Source organism: Panthera leo, chromosome E3 (assembly GCF_018350215.1).
Source record: "Panthera leo isolate Ple1 chromosome E3, P.leo_Ple1_pat1.1, whole genome shotgun sequence".
NCBI classification, from domain to species: Eukaryota; Metazoa; Chordata; class Mammalia; order Carnivora; family Felidae; genus Panthera; species Panthera leo.
Window position 1 is genome coordinate 22,685,647 of NC_056694.1, and position 20,878 is coordinate 22,706,524.

General features: G+C 48.0%; 1 protein-coding gene across 1 annotated transcript; it reads left to right on the forward strand.

Annotated features, from left to right (window-relative positions):
- The first annotated feature begins 33 nt into the window (after positions 1–33).
- EARS2 (glutamyl-tRNA synthetase 2, mitochondrial) lies at positions 34–20,646 on the forward strand. Its single transcript, XM_042921547.1, has 9 exons — positions 34–213; positions 2,524–2,679; positions 5,830–6,019; positions 9,355–9,827; positions 11,217–11,325; positions 12,946–13,099; positions 13,194–13,324; positions 19,634–19,769; positions 20,229–20,646. Exons 1-9 carry the CDS (start codon positions 75–77, stop codon positions 20,310–20,312), a joined length of 1,572 nt encoding a protein of 523 aa, XP_042777481.1. The 5' UTR covers positions 34–74; the 3' UTR covers positions 20,313–20,646.
- Positions 20,647–20,878: the final 232 nt, after the last annotated feature.

Sequence of the window (20,878 nt, forward strand, 5' to 3'; positions counted from 1 at the left end):
GCAGACGCGGATTGGCTGGAAGGGGTCCTCGGAAGTGATGCACCGAGAAGCCCACGTGTGCGGTTCCATCCCACATGGCGGTGCTTCTGAAGAGGCTGCTGCAGTCGGCGAGGCCCCCCGCGGCCTTGGGCCGCCTCGTAGGACGGCGCGAGGCCAGCATGGGCACTGATCCCGGGGCTGCAGTGCGGGTGCGGTTCGCCCCCAGCCCCACAGGTAACCTGGGCGGACGTGACGCTGTAGGTCGAAGTCCATCGTACCGTGTCCGCCCCCCGAATATTCCCGAACGAATCCCTTCCGGTCGAGTCAGACTGGGCGGGCAGCGCGACCCTATTTTGCAGGCGTAGAAGTAGGCCCACGAGCGTAATTTATTCACATTGCCAGGAAGTTCTTTGTGTTTATCGAACTGTACCATTACTTTCGGTCCCTTTTTCATGTATTCAATAAATGTTTATTGAGGACCAACAGTGTGCCAGCTATTGTTTTAGGCGTTGGGATGCCGTGGTCTCCAGGAACGTTTTTGGCTCTTGTTCTCAAGAAGCCTATCCTATAGTATATATTATAGCCGCGACAAATACGTGTAAAAAATAACTGTAGTTTTAGTTACAGATGACATAAGAGAAATGAAGCAGAGTAGGCGTCTGGGGGTTAGATAGGAAGCTCAAGAAGGGCGTGTTGAGGATGTAGCATTTGAATTGAGAACCAAAAGACAAGAAGTCTACGTATGTGAAGTCTATATGAAGTCCATAAGAGGGACTTTAGGCAGAGGAAATTGCAGGTACAAAGGCCCTGTGGTTAATGTTGCCACTCAGCAAGCCAAAAGAATTAGGCAGAGGCTCACTGTATGCCCTAGTGGAGAGCTTGTCAGGGTGTCCCCACCATTTCCCCCCCCGTTTGTTTTTCTCACGGAGGCTTCCTTCTGCCCTCTCCACACTGAGCATTCCTCTTATTCAGAACCTATGGGTCCACATGTAAGCCTTTGTGTCAAGATCCCACCTGCACAGAGTGACAGGATCTTTCCTGGCAGGCAGCAGAGTGTAGAGCCGGCCTCTCAGACCATAGTGACAGGACTGGTTTTTAATTTCTAATTGATTATGGATCAGTATTTTTATATAACCAACAGAAATGAGTTATTAAAAAGGACAAATATTGAAAGCATACAAAATATGAGCCTATTTCTATTGAATTCACCAAATATAAAATTACTCTGTCAAATTGCTGTTTCTAAATATTTTTTCTCAATTTCTGTACTTACTTGGTTATGAACTGGCAGCAGTTTCTAGACCAGCAAGTGTCTGTACTTGGCTTTGCACAGCACTCACGTAGTGGTTGGGGGCCACAAGGTCTGAGATTGGCTGGGTCCAAATTGCCAGCTTTGCCGTTTGTTAGCTGTGTGACATGGGCAAATTGCATAACCTTCCTGAGCTTCTGAGTTTTACCTTCTGCCAAACAGGGCTAGTAATAGTTCCTGTCTTGTGGGTTTGAGCTAATGCAACTGAGGCACTTAGCAAGGTCTGGTATTTAGCACTTAATAAACAATATTCTCTATTATGATTATAGTTCTCCTTTTTTTTCTGATTTGCAGGAAAAGCCCATACAGAAAAGGCTGCTGACTACAGACAGATAAAACATACTGACTACAGACAGATTTATGAAACAACATAGGTCATTAATAGCTAAAATTAATTGAAGGGTATACTTTGACCAGCGCTTAGGTCACAACAGCCCTGTAAGGAAAGTTTCTTTTTTCTTTTCTTTTTTTTAAATCTTAGCGGATGAGGAGATTGAAGCTCATACACATGAAGTAAAGTGCCCAAGGGATAACAATTGGTAAATGGTGGATGCAGAATTTAAATCCAGATTGATTTGGTTTAAGCGGTCTTGCTTTCAACTACTGGACCCCTGTCTTCTGTCTTGGGACCTCTGGTTTTGTGGTTGCCTTGTAATAACTAGCAGAAGGTCACACATAATCCGTGTTGAAGAAGTTTGCCTGATGCCAGAAGAGCCTTATGGGTCCCATGCTGCCTCCTGAACCTGTAGATGCAGAGAGGCTCGTTATGGAGTCAGAGCCATGGCCTGGACCAAAGAAGATAAGATATTAGCTTTTTTTTTTCACCCAAGCACATCATTGAATTTGTACATGTTAAATGGATGTGTGGTAATGGCTTCAGTGGATAATCCTCTGTCCTTATTTGGGTAAAACTTGGCCTTGAAGCAAATCTAAGTAGAACAGTGGGTGCAGTTAGGAAGAGTTGGAGTCTTTTTTTTTTTTTTTTCCACAAAATTACATGCTCTAAAACTTGGGTGGTCTTCTATTTCCAGGATGAGGGGCTAAAGAGGTTGACCACCCCTGCCCTCTCCTGTGGCAGTCTGTCTCGGTGTTGACTGGAAGGATGGGACAGGGGTAGCTGTTCCTTGAGCTTCGCTATTCACTGGGACGTCCTGGTACAAGCAGGGCTTACTCGCGTCTGGCTGAGGTGTGTCAGTTCATCTTCCCTGTCTTGACTGAGTGTTCTCTTCTACTAGGCTTCTTGCACCTGGGTGGCCTACGCACTGCCTTATACAACTATATCTTTGCCAAGAAGCACCAGGGGAGCTTCATCCTCAGGCTGGAAGACACGGATCAGACCCGCCTTGTGCCTGGGGCAGCAGAGAATATTGAAGACATGCTGGAGTGGGCAGGTGAGGCGGTCAGGGAAAAAAACCCTTCTCCAAGGGGGAAGTGGGAGCAGGGAAAGGAGCCAGTAGGCCTCACAGGGCCCAAGCTGGACAATGAGGAGTTCCTGGAGAGATAGGTATATTTGTGCTGCCTCAGGAGGCACGTGTCCCCCCCAAAAAAGATGCTAAAGAAATACTCTGAGGCTGTTTTGAGGTTCCTGTTCTTAGAGTGTCAGGTGCTACTGGGAACGGACAGGAAACACAGGCCAAGCATAAGATGGAATTGGAGAGGCGAGGCGTGTAGTGAGCAGAAGGCTCCAGCCCCTTGTTCCCATGTGGGAATGCTGGCCCAGCTTGTCCAACCTTCTGACTTCCAAGAGGAGCCAGAAATCCAGGTTTTCGTTACTGTTTTGTTTTTTTTTTTAATGAATACTTGCCATTGTTAAACTTGAACTCAGATTTTTTTTTTTTTTTTAAACACACTGTGTGAGCCAAACTAAATGTGTACAGCTTCTAAAGTCAGTCTTCTTATGGGAAGTTTAATCTGAAGGACTGCTAAACCCCAGGAAGACAAGGAGGAGTGTGTTTGTGTTCCCTGGGTCAACAATTGCTTACCTGTCAAGACAGGTACAACCAGTTAAGTTCTCCAAGGAAAAATACCAAAAATACCGAGACTTTTATGGGATGTGTATTTTAATCTGCAGTAAATTATTAACTAGACTTTGGGTTCCCAAAGCGCAGAAACTGATTTCATTTTTATCTTCTATTGTAGAACATTATGGCAGATGCTTAGTTGAGATTAGTTGAGTAAAGGAATTCATTCAAGGAGATCACTTATTGTAATTTAGGTCGTGTTCCAGCATTGAACAGAGACTCTGTTGTCAGTAATTGGAAGACAGATAAATTAATTCATTTTCACCATGATGTTAAGTGTTAATGTGTGCTATGGAGAAAAGGTTAACAGGTTAGAGAACTGACAGGGAGGGATGCTGTTTTAGACAGGGTGGTCTTCTCTGAGGAGGTGACATTGAAGCAGAGATCACACAAAGTGAGGGGCCAGCCCTGTGGCTACTTGCACGAAGACTGTTCAAAGCAGAGGCAGGGCACCTGGGTGGCTCAGTAGGTTCAGCACCCGACTCTTGGTTTTAGCTCAGGTCATGATCTCACGGTTTCATGAGTTCAAGCCCCACATCAGGCTCTGCGCTGGCAGCCTGCTTGAGATTCTCTCTCTCCCTCTCTCTCTCTGCCCTTCCCCCACTCGTGCTGTCTGTCTCTCAAAATAAATAAACTTAAAATTTTAAAGCAGGGCGTCTGGGTGGCTCAGTTGATTAAGCATCCGATTTCGGCTCAGGTCATGATTTTGCAGTTCATAAGTATGAGCCCTGTGTTGGGCTCTGTGCTGACAGATTCTGTGTTTCCTTCGGATTCTGTGTTTCCTTCTCTCTCTGTTCCTCCCCCACTTGCACTCTGTCTCTCTGTCTCTGTCTCTCTCTCTCTCAAAAATAAAGATTAGAAAAAAATTATTTTTTTTTTAATTTAAAAAGCAGAGGGAATGGCAGATGTGAAGGCCCTGATGAAGGAAAGCATAGGGTGTATTAGAGGAGCAGCAAAGAGGCCAGCATGGCCCAAGGACTGTGACCAAGCAGAGGGACTAGAGATGTGAGGACAGAAGTTGGCCGGTACTGAACCTGCAGTACCAGGCAGGCCAGGATGAGAACTTGGATTTCACTGAGCGTCTGCTATATGTCAGCCACTGTCTGAACAGGAGGTCCAGGGGTGAAAGAGTCCTACCCTTGAAGCCCCTGGTGCAGCACGATTGTGTAAATGATGCCTGCAACCCCTCAGCACAGCTTCCTCTCCAGTGTGGTGGAGAGACAGAGCTGACTTCTGTGGCTTCTTAATTTAGGAGTCACCCTTTTTGTGTGTAATTGACGTATAATTTACCTGACACGAAAGTCACTATTTCAAAGTCTACAAATCAGTGGTTTTTATTGAAAGCCGTTTAGGGTAGAAATACCACCATCCGGGGGCGCCTGGGTGGCACAGTTGGTTAAGCGTCCGACTTCAGCCAGGTCACGATCTCACGGTCCGTGAGTTCGAGCCCTGCGTCAGGCTCTGGGCTGATGGCTCGGAGCCTGGAGCCTGTTTCCGATTCTGTGTCTCCCTCTCTCTCTCTGCCCCTCCCCCGTTCATGCTCTGTCTCTCTCTGTCCCAAAAATAAATAAAAAAAAAAAGTTGAAAAAAAAAAATTAAAAAAAAAAAAGAAATACCACCATCCGGCTCTTTTGTGTCCCCTTTGTCTCTGCAGGAAGTGTATATTGGTTAAATCTGTCCTTTGTGACCTGAGGAAACCGGACCTTGGGCTGGAGCTGTGGCTTACAACAGATCGCATTTCATATAACGGCACCCATCGCAGTGGTTCTGCGTGTGTGCACCGGGCTGAGCGCTTTGAAAGTACCAGTGCGTCCCGTTCTTGCCACTGCCCCGCATGCTAGAGCATAGCTCCGCTTTGCGGGGAAGGAGGCTGAGGCAGTACAATCAGGGTGAAAAGCGTGGATTCTGTGGCCCCTGGCCTGGCTTCGAACGCATCTGTACCGCTTGCTGTTGGCCAAGTGATGTAACAGAGCCCCTCTGTGCCTCAGCGTCCGTACTGAATGGGGGTCACGATGGCGTCTACCTAGTAGGGTGGTTCTGAGGCTTGATGGAAGTCATGGGACATAAGAGCAGCCTGGCAGGTGCTTGGCACTGCGGCCCTCACCCGTCTTCAGGATCCCTTGTCACAGCTTCTCTGGCCAAGAACCAGGGGTCCAGCCAGGGCTGTGCCCTGAACCATACTTCGTTCTTTGGAGCCAGCTCTTCCGGGCCTGGGCTGCTTTCCCCCTCCCCAGGGAAAGGACAGACGGAGAGGAAGGGCAGTTGAGAGCGTGGACTATGGAGGTGACACACCCCTGTGACTCCTTATCTTTCAGGCCTCACAACCTTGAGCGCTTACCCTCTCTTATCTTTCAACTGGTCACCTATAAAAGGGAAATCGCGACAGTAACGACCTCGAGGGTTGTTGTGAGGATTAAAAGCTTTACTGTATGCATAAGGCACACAGAACAGTGCTGAACCGGTGCTGTCAGCATCTTCATTGTTAGAATTTGGTGAGCATTCTCTGTTGCTGTGCCACAGGCATCCCCCCAGACGAGAGCCCCCGCCGGGGAGGTCCAGCGGGGCCGTACCAGCAATCCCAGCGACTTGAGCTCTACGCCCGGGCCACAGAAGCGTTGCTGGAGTCCGGCGCTGCTTACCCCTGCTTCTGCTCACCACAGCGCCTGGAGCTCCTGAAGAAGGAGGCCCTGAGGAATCACCAGACGCCCCGGTGAGAGCCCCAGCCTGTCGAGGCTGCTTCCCCAAAGTTGCGTGTGTCCCTCATCTGCATGACAGATTCCCCCCAAACTGTGGTCCCTGCACGGCCTCATTGGTCAGGAGTCTGGGCGCAGCTCTGCTGGCTCCCTTGGCTCAGAGTCTCTCTCAAAGCTGCAGTCAAGGTTTTGGCCAGGTTTGTGGTTTCCTCAAGACTGGCCTTGCAGAGGGTCCGCTTCCATTTCTCTCATGAGGCTGCTGGCTGACCGTGGGCTGCACTGGCTGTTGTGCGGAGATGCCAGTTCCTTGCCATGTGGGCCTGTCCACAGCGTAGCTCGCAGCATAGCAGCTGGCCTCGCTGTGGGCAAGGTGGACAGAAAGCAAAAGAGAGCAAGACAGAAGCCAGTCTGTTTGTAACTGAACAGAGGAAGCAACATCTTGTCACTTGTGCCGCATTCTCTTCCCAAAAAGAAAGTTGTTAGGTCTAGCCCACACTCCAGGCAGGGGATGACACAAGGGCAGAAACACCGGAGGTGGGCATCACTGGGGCCATGTCAGAGCTGCCGACCACACTGGCTCTCAGGCAGTAGTAACACGTAAAGTAACTTCAATTATTTGTAATTCTGAGTAAGTAAAGTTTTTTTCAGAGGCAGAGAGATGTATATGCAAAGATCTCTCCTAACCCTGACTCTGGCCCCTCAATTTCCCTTTCTATAAACAACTGCAGTTAGAATTTTCTTTCTTTTTTTTTAACGTTTATTTTTAAATTTTTTTTAATGTTTATTTTTTGAGAGAGACAGAGCACAAGCCGGGAAGGGGCAGAGAGAGGGAGACACAGAATCCAAAGCAGGCTCCAGGCTCTGAGCTGTCAGCACAGCACTGACAGCTGTCAGCACAGCACTCACCAACTGAGTCACCCAGGCACCCCATATATTTATTTATTTTTGAGAGAGAGAGAGCACATGTGAGCTGGAGAGTGGCAGAGAGAGAAGGGGACAGAGGATCCAAAGCAGGCTCTGAGTTTACAGCAGAGAACTCAGTGTGGGGTTTGAACTCATGAAACGTGAGATCATGATCTGAGCTGAAGTCAGATGCTTAACCGGCTGAGCCACCCAGGTGCCCCTAGAATTTTCTTCTGTCTTCTCCAGAGACACTCAACGCATGTACCCTGATGAACACGTATTGTTTCTCTTCGCCATTCCAATGGCAGCACACAATATACGGATTGTGCAACTTACCGTTCCCACTTACCTTTTTTGAGGCTATCCAATCTATATAGGCCCACACATTTTTCTTATGCTTGCATGGTATTCCATTGTACAGATGTAACATCCGTTAAACAGTTTCTTACTCATGAATCTTGATGCCATTTCTAATCTGTAGTTATAATGAAAGAGCTGAGATGGATCATGTTGACATATGTTGTTGTGCACGTGTGCAGGGTGTTTGTTGGAGACCCTCCCAGATGAGGAATTGCAGGGCCAGTTTGGAGCTTTGATAGACACTGCCTGTGGCCCTTGACCACCTTGCTTCCCATCAGCAGTGGCATCAGGACATCTTGAGTTCCAGTTTATTTATTTACTTATTTATTTTTTAAAGAAATTAAAACAAAGTTTTTTTAAGTTTATTTAAGGAATCTCTACACCCAACGTGGGGCCCAAACTCATGACCACAAGATCAAGAGCCACATGCTCTTGCGACTGAGCCAGCCAAGTGCCCCGCCCCTTTTTAAGATAGGCTTCATGCCCAATGTGGGGCTTGAACTCACATCCTTAAAGTCAAGAGTCAAGCTCTCATGGGCATCCCCCAGTGAGTTCCAGTTTAAATGAACTGTTTGGACAAGCACTGGATTTGTATGAGGTCATGATATTCACTGCAGCTTTACTTTTTTGTCATAAATAGTCTACTTGTCTATTGGTAGGTTATTTTTTAAAATTATAGTCAAGTTCTGTTGTGGAATCCATGCAGCCGTTTATTAATTGAACACTTAGCTCTGTGTCAAGGAGTATATCTTCAAGCTTTACATTTCTGTGTCAGGATTCTTCGGGGACTAAGTAATGGAACACCCCTTTTAAAAGGGACAAACCATGCTAACTAACTTGGATGTAAATTAAAAAAATAAATAGGTAAAATTTAAAAAAATTAATAAAAGGGACAAACCAGGGGCGTCCAGCTGGCTCAGCGGATGGAGCACGCGACTCTTGATCTTAGGGTCATGAGTTCAAGCCCCATATTGATGGTAGGGTTTACTTAAAAAAAAATAAAGAATAGGGGTGCCTGGGCGGCTCAGTTGGTTAAGCGGCCGACTTCAGCTCAGGTCATGATCTCCGGTTCATGAGTTCGAGCCCCGCATTGGGCTCTCTGCTGTTAGTGCAGAGCCTACTTCGGAGCCTCTGTCCCCTTCTCTTTCTGCCCCTTCCCAGCACTTGCACACAAGTGCTTGCTCACTGTCTCTCTCTCTCTTTCTCTCAAAAATAAATTTAAAAACAATAATAATAATAAAGAATTTAAAAGAGAGTGGGGGACAAATCAGAGCTTCTCATGCTCTAATGTGCAGACGACTTACCTGGGGATCTAGTTAACATGCAGATTCAGATTCACCAGGTCTGGGCTGAGGCCCGAGATGCTGCATTTCTGACCGGCTCCCAGGTGAGGCTGTTGCTAGGGATCCACAAACCATACTTGGAGTAGCCAGGGCATAAACCACATAGACATTTGTCACTTACTCTGCAGAAGTCTGGAGGTGGATGACTCAAGGATAAAACCAGCAGCTTCAAGACATCAGCGCTCTGTTGTGGCTTCTCCCCACCTCCCCTGCCCCACCCCCTACACTAGTTGCAAGTGGCTGCGGAGGCTGCAGGCATTCTACCCTCACAGGACAACATCTGAAGGGCACAGGGGGAAAGCAGAGGAATTTTCCTCTTGTGGCTCTTTTGCTCTCAATTGGAGAGGCAATCTTTCCCCAGAGCCTAAGCCTCCCCTGCCTCCAGGCATACTTTTCTTTGAGTCTTAGGGACTAGAGTGGTCTGGCCTGGACCAGTTGCTGGCAAATGGGAATGGGATTGCATGATTGGCCACACCAGCTGTGATTCAACCCCCAGGACTAGGCATTTTGCTATTTCCTCATTAGCAAGGAAGAAGAGGGAGAGGCTGGCAGGTAGGCAGGCGCAAGTGTCTGCCACACTGTTACCAATTACTGTCTTCCCCAGACGTCACTCCGCTCCCTGTCCAGGACTGGAAACAGAGCTGGAGAAGTAGATGACTTGCCAAGGTCAGCCAACTATCAGAGACAAAGACGGAATTCAGTCTGTCTGTAGTCATCCTAACCTCTGTGACGCTCTGCTTTAACAGGTATGACAATCGGTGCCGGAACCTGAGCCAGGGGCAGGTGGCCCAGAAGCTAGCCACAGGCCCTAGACCTGCTATCCGCTTCCGCCTGGATGGGGAGGCACCAGCCTTCCAGGACCTGGTGTATGGCTGGAATCGGCATGAAGTAGCTAGTGTGGAGGGGGACCCGGTCATCCTGAAGAGCGATGGCTTTCCCACATACCACCTGGCATGCGTGGTGGACGACCACCACATGGGCATCAGCCACGTGCTGCGGGGCTCCGAGTGGCTGGTCTCCACCTCCAAGCATCTACTTCTGTACCAGGCCCTGGGCTGGCAACCACCTCGCTTTGCCCACCTGCCCCTGCTCCTCAATAGGGATGGCAGCAAGCTGTCCAAGAGGCAAGGAGACATTTTCCTGGAGCATTTTGCTGCTGCCGACTTCCTGCCAGATGCCTTGCTGGACATCATCACCAACTGTGGCTCCGGGTTTGCAGGTACCTGCCCACCTGGGAGTTTGCAGTGGGACCAGAGCAGTGAGGAGCTGGGGCTTTGGTTCAGGCCCACCTGGTCTTCAGGCCAGGCTGTGCCATATACTAGCTGCACGCTCTTGCCTAAATTCATTCTTTTCTCAACAGATGTTTATTGAGCCAGACGCTGTGTTGAGTGCTGGGGCTACAACAGTGAACTACCTAATGTAACCCCTGCCTGTAAGGAGCTTATGGTCTTTGAGCCTTCCCTGCCTTTCTATGAAATGGGGATAAGTGTTTACCTCATAGGGTTAAGTTAGGATTCACTGAGCTCATGAGTATGAGGCACCCAGTAAGGTATCTGCCACTCTGCCCAAAAACTGTAGATCTTATGGTTATTATAATTATATTACTCCCACTATGGCAAGTGTGGGTTCCAACAGAATTACTAAGACTGCTATGACCCTAGTGTATTCCAAACTGAGCCCTTATCCTTGGTCCAAGACTTAGAGCCCAAGGTTTAAAGAAGCAGCAAATTAGGATGACCTCTTTGTGGAGGGGATTTCTAGAAATGTGGCACTGGTAGTCTGCTTACCGTTTATTCTGCTCTTATCTCATTTACTCCTTAAAACAGTCTTTAGAGGATTAAATTATCCTTGCTGTTTATAAGAGAATTGTGAGGCTCAGACAGGTTTGATGACTTGGCAAAGCCATGCAGCCTGTAAGGGACCCGGCAGAGACTCCCTGTAGGCCTAGGCCTGGCCACGATGCCTGCTGACCGCATGGGACGGGGCTGCAGCTCTGGAGAAGCAGCTCCCCATGCAGCGATTCTCCGCACTGCCTGAGGTTTGGAACCACCTGGGAAGCTTGGAAAGAATACTGATGCTCAGACGCCATCCCAAACCAGCAGAGTCAGAATCTCTGGGGCACAGCCAGTCAATGAGCATCTGTTCCTGCAACCCACATCTTTGAGGGCAGTGAGAGTTGGTTTAGCCTGATTATTTAAAAAAAATTTTTTTAATGTTTATTTACTTAGCATGAATGGAGGAGGGACAGAGAGAGAGAGACACACACACACAGAATCCACAGCAGGCTTTGGATCTGAGCTGGCAGCACAGAGCCCAACATGGGGCTCGAACCCATGAACCGTGAGATCATATCCTGAGCCGAAGTTGGACGCTCAACTGACTAAGCTACCCGGGCACCCCTAGTCTGATTGTTTTCAAACTTGTTTTTCCTGAGTGACAGAACCCTTTCTGCAAATGAAAGCTCCTTCAAGGCCCGTGATCTATAAAAGAGTTAGAAGTTGAATCCCTTGGGTCAGAATGGAATGGGAAACCCAGAACGTGATCACCTAGCCTCCCTTGTGATTGAAAAGCGAGGGAGGGGGCTGAGGCTGGGCCTGCCTCCTTGCAGAGAACCAGATGGGCAGGACCCTGCCTGAGTTGATAACACAGTTTGACCTGACCCGGGTCACCTGCCACTCAGCCCTGTTGGACCTGGAGAAGCTCCCGGAATTTAACAGGTGAGTGGTGAAGCAGGGAGGCCGCTGGTACAAAAAGGCTTTCTTGCTAATGAGGGTACCCATGGCAGAGGGTCTAGTGGGCTTTGGAGTCACATGGACCTGATTTTTACTGTGGGCTCATGTGTCTGATGCTCCGTGAACACAGAGCATGTAAGCCTCCTAACCTCCTGGAGCCTCTGTTTCTTCCTCTCGAAAATGGGGCTAATAACAGTACTTACCTGTTGCCATTGTTGTAGGAGTTCAGTTAAATTAAACGTTGCATCAAGGTGTTGTACACACCCCCTGGCACATAAAAAGTGTTCTGTAAATGGTAGGTACTGTCTCTGTCATTACCATTATTTCTGGTCGTCCTTTGCATGGATTCTGTTAGCCATGGCCTAGAGAAAAGGGGCATCTTCGCCTTGGAATCACCCCTTGCCCGCCCCCCAACACAGTGACTGAGCACTGTCTCATGACACCTATTTTACATTTCATGTAACTCTTCACTCAGACCTCTAAAGCCAGTTACAGTTCAGATCACTGTTGACATATCCATCTAAGGGCCTTGGTGGTAAAGCCAGCGGATAGATGTGTACTTAAGGGACAAGGGACTCAAGGATGCCGTCTCTTGAGCACTGGTTTGAGGACAGGCTCTCTGTGCTTTACTTGCATGAGCCCAGAGAATTCGCATTGACTGCAGGTATTGAAGGTTGTTACTTCATTTATCTCCCATCAGACATCAGATCAGTTGTCTGACTTTGCTCTCTTTTGCATAGAAGGAAACGACACATAGGGCAGTGTTCCATAACCAGCCCGTTCACGCAGCAAACGGCAGGCATCCCTTGAATGGGGTATTCACCAGTGAATACAACTTGAACCCTACCGCCTGCCTTTCTTCCATGCCAGGGCAGCCTAGGGAGGGGACTGAGGACTGGTTAAGGCTTTGCTGCTCCCGAAGAGAGGGAGCAAGGCAGTTAGAAGAATTCTGGAAAGAAGAACATTGGAACTGACAAGAAAACCTGAACTTCTTGATTATGAGCCCTGGATTCAAACAGCTGTGCACTCTGAGCTTCAGATCCTATAAATCTGTGTTCTTGATCTCTGCCTTTTTGTGCCGGAGTCTCATGCTTTAAGCTATGCAAGGAGGCAGACACTTGTAGATTGTACCTTGTAAAGTCAGGTGCCTGTCGAGACCAGCAGCCAGCACGGGGGTAGGTAGCAAGCCTGGGGAGAGGCACTGGGGAGCAGAGGCCCTGGCAAACTGGAGTGCTCTGTGCCTGTAAGCCGGGCGGCCTCCACTCTGCTCCCGCTATTGAAGTGTGGGGCACGAGGGGCCTTTGCAGCCAGATCTTCTCTGATATCCCAAGAGAAGCCAGAAATCTCTGTTTTTATGTGATCTCTTCCTAGTTTAAAATGTTAGCTACTATCTTAGAAACACAACAGGATACCTGAGTTGCTTGGGGCTCTTAGGCTGACTTAGACCTTGGCCAGATCCCTTTCCTGTATGATCTGTTTCTGGGCTGTGGGAGGGACAGCTCATATAACGTGTCATTCTTCAAACCTTGTCTGCTCCCTTAGGGAGAGGGTTTGGAGGGGACTGGGAATGCCAGTGGCTGCACGGTCCCTTGGTTTCTCTTACAGGCTGCACCTGCGTCAGTTGGTGAGCAGTGAGACCCAGAGACGCCAGCTGGTGGGGAAGCTGCAGGCCCTGGTGGAGGAGACATTCGGCAGCCAGCTGCGAGACAGGGATGTCCTGGACCCAGCCTACGTGGAGAGGATCATCCTGCTGAGACAGGTGTGGTGTCAGGGAGCTCCGGTGACTGAGGGAATGGGTGGCGCCCCCCTTCTTCCCTGTCTGCAGTGTTTTCAGCGACTGCCTCTTCCCCTAGGGTCACATTTGCCGCCTGCAGGATTTGGTCTCCCCGGCACATTCCTACCTGTGGACTCGCCCTGCCGTGGGCCGAGCGCAGCTGGGCGCCATCTCGGAGAAGGTGGACTTGATTGCCGAGCGTGTGCTGGGGTGAGTTGCTGCAGGCCAAGCTCAAGGCTCCGCCCCCGAGTTCCCTCTCCCTCCCAGGGCCCCCTTCCTCCAGGACTGGCTGCGGGGCCTGCCACACAACGCATGGCTAGTGACAGGGTCTTGGCAAGATGGTTACTCTGGTAGGGGGGCTTTCCCAGAGGAGCCAGACCCTCCCCAGAGAGGGCAGTGTGTTTGGGGTTGGGTTCACCTGGGTTCCCTGCCAGTGTTGCCGCTTACCCAGTCCTTTCTCCTGCCCAGGTGGCGTCACTATGGCACCTCTTTGAGCTTCCATTTCCTCACCCCTAACGTACAGATGCTACTACAGTCTTAACTGTACAGGAACAGAAATGCAACCAAAGCTGGCTTAAGCCCAGCCTAATTCAGGGGCCAAAAACATGTCACCAAGACCTTATTTTTCTCTCTGTCCCTTTGACCTTCTGTTCCACACTTCTCAATGCCGGCTACTCTTTCTGCAGAGACTCTGTATCGAGTAGATGGAGGGTGGGGCTGTCTACCAGACAAAAGAAATGACAGTGCTTACCCCATGAGGAAGTGGCGATCCAGGGCTAAAGAGCTTTTTCCATATCTCAAGGGTCCTGATGTCCCTAGATTCTGCTCTTGTCCACACGGTGCATGGTGGCTCATAGACCATCCATACTTTAGCCAGAAGAGGAAGGAGGAAAAAGGGAAGGGGATGGGACACTCCTACTCCTTACGGAACAGACTTAAAAGTTACACATTCGTCTCCACCTGTATCTCGCTGGCCAGAATGCCTATCTTATGGCCATGCCAAGCCAAAAGGGAGTCTGGAAAACTTTTTTTTTTTTTTTTAACTTGGCAGCCATGAGCCTGGCTAAAAATTTTATCACTGTATATGAAAGGAAAAAAAGGAGAGCAGCCTCTCTCATGTCTGCGCCCTGTTTGTAAGACAGCTCCAACATCACAAAGCCTCAGCTGTGTCTTAAGATGAACTCTGACGGAACCCAATTAGCTACATTTTTCTCTCCGAACCAGTCACACGAGGCCTGGGGAATGTGATGTGCCGGTTGGCGTAGGTTAGCTCATCAACTCCTGGGCCGTAAATGGACCCCCAGCCAGGGCACATGAGCTGAGAATGGAAGCCAGGTAATTCCTCAAGGAGATTTGGGGTATCAGGAGAAAGGGAGGTGGATGCTGGGCAGCAAAACCCAGTGTCCATATTACCTACCTCCTCCCACCTTTGTCATGAAGATGAAAGTAGGTCTTAAGCGTTTACTTACACATGCTTACAACTTGCTATTTATATACATTAGGTCTGTATACGTATGTACACAGGGTGTGTGTGGATATATGTATACACTGAAATTCACAGCCACCTAATAAAGTATCTGGTTAAAATGTTATCCCCATTTTATAGATGAGCAAATCAAGACACAGGCTAAGTAACTTGCCTAAAATAACAGTAAGTTGGAGGAGCAGGGATTCAAACCCAGGCGAGGTTGGGCCTAGAGGCCATACGCTTCTCTCCAAAGTGCTTGGACAGTGCCTGATATCTAGAAACCCTCAGTGTATTGTAATAATAAATAAACACCTGGAAATGATAAGAAAATCATGTGGCAAAAAATACAGTATAATACAAATAGTAGAAGAAGGTCTAGGGCAAAAAGTATGTGTTCCCTCTTACTGCAGCCCCCAACAGAAATGTAGCCGCACTTAGCAGTTTCCTTTATGTAATGTCTGAGTATTCAGTGATATGGATATGTAACTCCATTTTTGTCTTTTTAAAATTTGAAATTTGATGTTTTGATTATGAAAACATTCAAACCTTTTTTTATGTTAATGTTTATTTATTTATTTATTTATTTATTTTTTTTAATTTATTTTTGGGACAGAGAGAGACAGAGCATGAACGGGGGAGGGGCAGAGAGAGAGGGAGACACAGAATCGGAAACAGGCTCCAGGCTCCAAGCCATCAGCCCAGAGCCTGACGCGGGGCTCGAACTCACAGACCGTGAGATCGTGACCTGGCTGAAGTCGGACGCTTAACCGACTGCGCCACCCAGGCGCCCCATAATGTTTATTTATTTTTGAGACAGAGAGAGTGTGCCCCCATTCAGACCTCTTAAACCTGAGTGTAAAAGCTAGAAAGTGTGAGGCACCTGGGTGGCTCAGTTGGTTAAGCGTCTGGCTTCAGCTCAGGTCAGGACTTGCAGTTCATGAGTTCGAGTCCCGCATCGGGCTCTGTGCTGACATCTCAGAGCCTGGAGCCTACTTTGGATTCTGTGTCTCCCTCTTTCTGCCCCTCCCCTGCTCACGCTCTGTCTCTGTCTCAAAAATAAGTAAACGTTAAAAAAATTTTTTTTTTAAACCTAGAAAGTATAAAAAAGGTAGATATTGGGAAATCCAGTTTTATCCTTGTCCCCCATCTGTTCAGTTCCAGAACTGTCTGCGCATTTCTACCCTTTTTAATTATATCTAAACGATCCTTCTTTTTTACACAAAAATACGGTAACACTGTTCTGTGTCTTTTGATTTGTTTGTTTCACCTAACATATCTGTAGATCTACCCAGTCCTTAGAATCCTCATTATTTTCTACAGCTACACTTAGGCCATTATTGTACCACTTTACGATAATTTATTTAACTCATTTCCTATTGATGGACATTTGGATTGCTTCCAAATTTTGCTGTTATAAACAATGCTATAGTGAATAGCCACATATAGACATCATTAATTGGTTTTGCATTTATATCTCTAGGATAAATTCCCAAGAGTCATTATTACAATACTCCTTTAATTTAGGGCATTCCACAATAGGAGCTCTTAGTGCTAATTCACCAGGACCATTGCCTTAACTCCACATCCCTGCCATGGGGTTAGATTTCAGAGACACACTGGGGCTCCCACTCAGGACAGGAAAACTGACACCCAAGTGTTCTGAAGCTGCCAGATTTCTTAGAAGTCCCTTCTGTACCCACGCCAAGCTCTGGGCCAGCTCTAATGTGTCCTGAGCTGCCATTGCCTGTGGCCTGTCCCTCTTCTACCAGCTCCTTAGCAGCCTGCTTCCCCACAGTGGCATAGAGGAGAGTTCCTATGTTTTCCCATGGTAAATTTTAACAACTTTTTTTTAAGTAGGTTTCATGCCCAACATGGATCTTAAACTCATGACCCTGAGACTGGGTCGCATGCTCTACTGACCAAGCCAGCCGGGCACCCCATTTTCCACATTAAAATTTTTTTTTCTTAAGTTTATTTATTTATTTTGGGAGAGAAAGAGCATGAACTGGGGAGGGAGAGAGAGAGAGAGGGAGAGGGAGACAGAGAATCCCAAACAGGCTCCGCACTGTCAGCCAGGAGCCCAGAGTGGGGCTCAAACCCTTAAACTGTGAGATCATGAGCTGAGCTGAGATTAAGAGTCAGATGCTCAACTGACTGAGCCAGCCAGGGGCCCCTCCGTGTTAAATTTTATATTTTCTGTATTTTATGTTTTGGATATAGGAATAATAATAAGCATGTGGCCGAGTTAATGATGCAATAAGCATGGTTATTTTTGCCTCCTGTTGAAACTCAGTGGCTCAGAATCCAGAGTTAGTAAGGGAATCTGTCGGTACCAAGAGGCAGTTTCTTCCCATTACTTATGAGCATGGGTCCCCCAGCCAATCACCCTCCACGTGAAGCCTATCAGTGGCAGGGGACTGTCTGGACCCCATTGAGCACGGGCAGTACCCCAGTTGGCATTGTGGACCATCCGCACCAGTGGAACTGTCCAGGCCCTCTGCAGTATTTCCACTTTGGAATCTCTGTAATAGCTGAGGGGGACTGAGAAGGTGCTGTAAAATACAGGCCCACCCACCCTGCTCCCGTCCATTGCTCTAGCTCAGAGATTAACAATTTTTTTAAATGTTTATTATTTATTTTTGAGAGAGAGAGAGAGCAGGGGAGGGTTAGAAAGAAAGGGAGACACAGAATCCAAAGCAGGCTCCAGGCTCTGAGCTGTCAGTACAGAGCCCGACGTGGGGCTTGAGCTCATGAACCATGAGATCATGACCTGAGCCAAAGTTGGACACCCAACCAACTGAGCCACCAGGTGCCGCTCCAACTCAGAAATTTTTTATTTTATTTTATTTCTTTCTTTTTTTTTTTTTTTTTGGCAAGTCAAGCTCTAACTGAATGGGGAATCTCTCTTGAAACTCAAAACACACTGGTGAGAGAGGATCTCAGCTGGCTACCAGCAAAGCAGAGGGCGATTGTTGGCCTATTGGATTTTATTATTATTTTCTAAACATTTATGCTTTTTTTTAACTCATTAAGCTTTTTTTAACTTTCTTTAACTTTTTAACTAAAAAAGTTTTTAAGTTTATTTGTTTTGAGAGAGAGAGTGCAAGCTGGGGAGAGGTAGGGAGAGAGGGGGAAAGAGAGAATCCCAAGCAGACTCCGCACTGCCAGCATGGAGCCCGATGTGGGGCTCAAACTCACAAACCATGAGATCATGACCTGAGCCAAAATTTAGAGTTGGACACTCATCTGAGTGAGCCACCCAGGTGCCCCTGGCCTACTGGATTTTAGATCCTTAAGTGCTTCAACTTGTGGGCAAAGAATGTTTGTAGCAAGAGGTGGTTGCCAGGCTGGCTGATGCAGCAGCCTGTGCTCTGGTGGGCCCAGGCAGCCGGCACCATAACCCTGTTCCACTTTGAGAACTGCTTCATGCTGGCCAACGTCCCTGACTTTGTCACCTACAGGTGCAGTGGCCTATCAGAGTGCAAGCCCTTCTGGAAGTGCACACAGGCTGGGGTCACCTACTTCTTCATGCAGCTGTGCAAGGTGCTGTTCCTGGCCACTCTTTTCCCATCTGGGAAGGTGGCATCTGTGACTTTATTGGGGAGTTCATAAAGGCCAGCATGGATGTGGCAGATCTGATAGACCTAAATTTTGTCGTGTCCCAGAATACAGGCAGGTGGGGAGTTCAAGATCATGGTTGTTGCCCTAAAAATTTTTTTTAAAGAATGATTGTAGGGGCACCTGGGTGGCTCAACTGGTTAGGCATCCAACTTCAGCTCAGGTCATGATCTCACGGTTTGTGAGTTGGAGCCCCACATTGGGCTCTGTACTGACAGCTTGGAGCCTGGAGCCTGTTTCGGAATCTCTCTCTCTCTCTCTCTCTCTCTCTCTCTCTGTCTCTCAAAAATAGAGAAACATTTAAAAAAATTAAAATAAGATAAAAGAATGATTGTAGCAGGTTGGCGGCAGTACTGTTACTGGAGCCGGGGTCTCCCGAAGTCTCTTTCTTTCTGCCCTTCTGTGCTACAAGCCCTCTCCCCTGCCCAAAGAGTCTCCCCTCTGCCAATCCTAAAGCTGTGTTTCAAGTAAGTTCACAGAGGGCTTCATTCTTCCATCCTATGTCTAACCTGTTCTGGGTTTGTTTTTAGATTCTCTTGCAATGTTTCTGAGCTCTTGGATATAATAAATATTAGCTAATGTTTAATTTCTTTAAAAAAAAATTTTTTTTAATGTTTGTTGATTTTTTTGAGAGAGAGAGAGACAGAATGTGAGTGGGGGAGGGTCAGAGAGAGAGGGAGACATAGAATCCAAAGCAGGCTTCAGGCTCCGAGCTGTCAGCACAGAGCCTGATTTGGGGCTCGAACACATGAATCGTGAGATCATGACCTGAGCCAAAGTCAGACACTCAGCTGACTGAGCCACCCAGGCACCCCGCTAATGTTTAATTTCTAAATGAAATACAAGATCTAGTGTTTCAGACTAGAAACACTAGTCTGAAACACTAGTTTCTAGTGTTACTGTCTATTCAAGCCACGTACTTAGTGCCTAACAAGTTTGAACTCAGCCCCACCATAGCCCTGTGAGTTACAGACACTATTATTATCCCCACTTTATAGATGAGAAAACTGAGGCATAGCGATCACATGACCTTGAGGTAGAAATTAGTAAATCCTCTTACTGTGGTACCATCTGCGTTTTCCTGTATTGTGCTTGGATTATCTATGTATTTGCTTCCTTAGTTGTTTTTTTTGTTTTGTTTTTTTTCTCAAATTGGAAAGAGATGGGGATCTTCTTCCTTCCCTTCTCCCCCAAGCAGACTTGAACACTGGTTGTGAATGTTAATCTTCAGAAATCCTCCCTCTTATCTACTTGCCACTGGCCCATGCAGGCCCTCATAGACTGGCTCTTTTCTAGGCTTTTATTTATTTATTTAAGTTTATTTACCTTCTTTTAGTAATCTCTGCACCTGACATGGGGCTCAAACTCACAACCCCTAGATGAAGAGTTGCATGCTCTTCCCACTGAGCCAGCCAGGCGCCCCTCTTTTCTAGGCTTTTAGAAGGACCCGATATGAGCTTAACTCAGGACGTGCTGAGTGGAGAACTGAAGAAGGTATCAGAAGGTCTGGAGGGGACCAAACACAGCAACGTGATGCAAGTCCTCCGAGTGGCCCTCAGTGGACAGCGGGTAAGTGGGCAGATGGGCTGGACTGTTCCCTGGAGCCCCTCATTTATCCGTTCAGCTGACATTCAATGGCAGTCATGCTCTGGTTTGGGGGTACAAAGACAAATGAAACACGATCACTCCCTTCAGTCTCTCAGCAGATAGTATTTATGGAAGCACCTACTATGCAGAAGCACCGTTCTGGGTGCAGTGGGCACAGTAGTGAATGAAACATGCACTCTCCCTGCCTGCCTGGAGCTGGCGGTTGATGGGGGGCCAATAGACATATCACCACGGGAAAACAGGCTCCTGGGACCCATCCTTGGCCACGGAAAGTAAAGACAACGCAATGCTAACTGTGCCCCTTCAGACGCAGGCAGCGGCACTGGGGTTGGCCTGGCGTGTAGCGCCTGCAGACTGGGGCTGAGCTTTAGTTCTTTAGGCAGTATAAGGCAATAAGGCAGTTTCTCTTTTTGTTCTTAGCAAGGACCTCCGGTAGCTGAGATGATGGTGTCCTTGGGAGCGAAGGAAGTACGGGAACGGATACAGAAGGTGCTTTCCAGCTAGAGAGAAGATAAGACAGAGGAAGAGGCAGCCCTAGGAACCTGGACGTGCATGGAAATTGCCTTCAGAGCAAAGCAGAAGGGGCCTGGGGTCCATCAGGAAGCTCACAGAAGGAATCCCGAGTGGAAACGGTCTCTGGGTGCACCCAGTGCGTTTATGGCTTCCTCTCACCTTGTGCTTGGTTCTGACACCACATTACACAGCACAGGTTAGGAGCTGGTTCACGAGGGCTTGTGTCATATTCAGCTCAGGCTCCCGTAATGGCTTAAACAAGAGAAAGTTACTTCCTCACAGTTCTGGAGTCTGGAAGTCCCAAGTTCAAGGTGTCAGCAGATGTGGCTTCCCAGAGGCCTCTCTCCTTGGCTTGCCATTGGCCACCTTCTCTCTGTGTCCTCACATGGTCTTTCCTCAGTGTGTGCTCTTGGTGTCTCTCTGGGTGTTCAGATCTCTTCTTATGAGGACACGGGTCAGATTGGATTAAGGCCTACCCTCATGGCCCAATTTTAACTTACCTCTTTAGAAGTCCTGTCTCCACACACAGTCACATTCTCAGGTCCTGGGGGTTAGGG

What these genes read in the sequence shown, in the direction of transcription:
- EARS2 (XM_042921547.1), top strand. Translation starts at nt 75, where the DNA reads ATGGCGGTGCTTCTGAAGAGGCTGCTGCAGTCGGCGAGGCCCCCCGCG. An exon ending in ATTGCCGAGCGTGTGCTGGG is followed by an intron (nt 13,325 to 19,633) that starts GTGAGTTGCTGC and finishes CCTCTTTTCTAG; the next exon opens with GCTTTTAGAAGGACCCGATA. An exon ending in TGGCCCTCAGTGGACAGCGG is followed by an intron (nt 19,770 to 20,228) that starts GTAAGTGGGCAG and finishes TTTTGTTCTTAG; the next exon opens with CAAGGACCTCCGGTAGCTGA.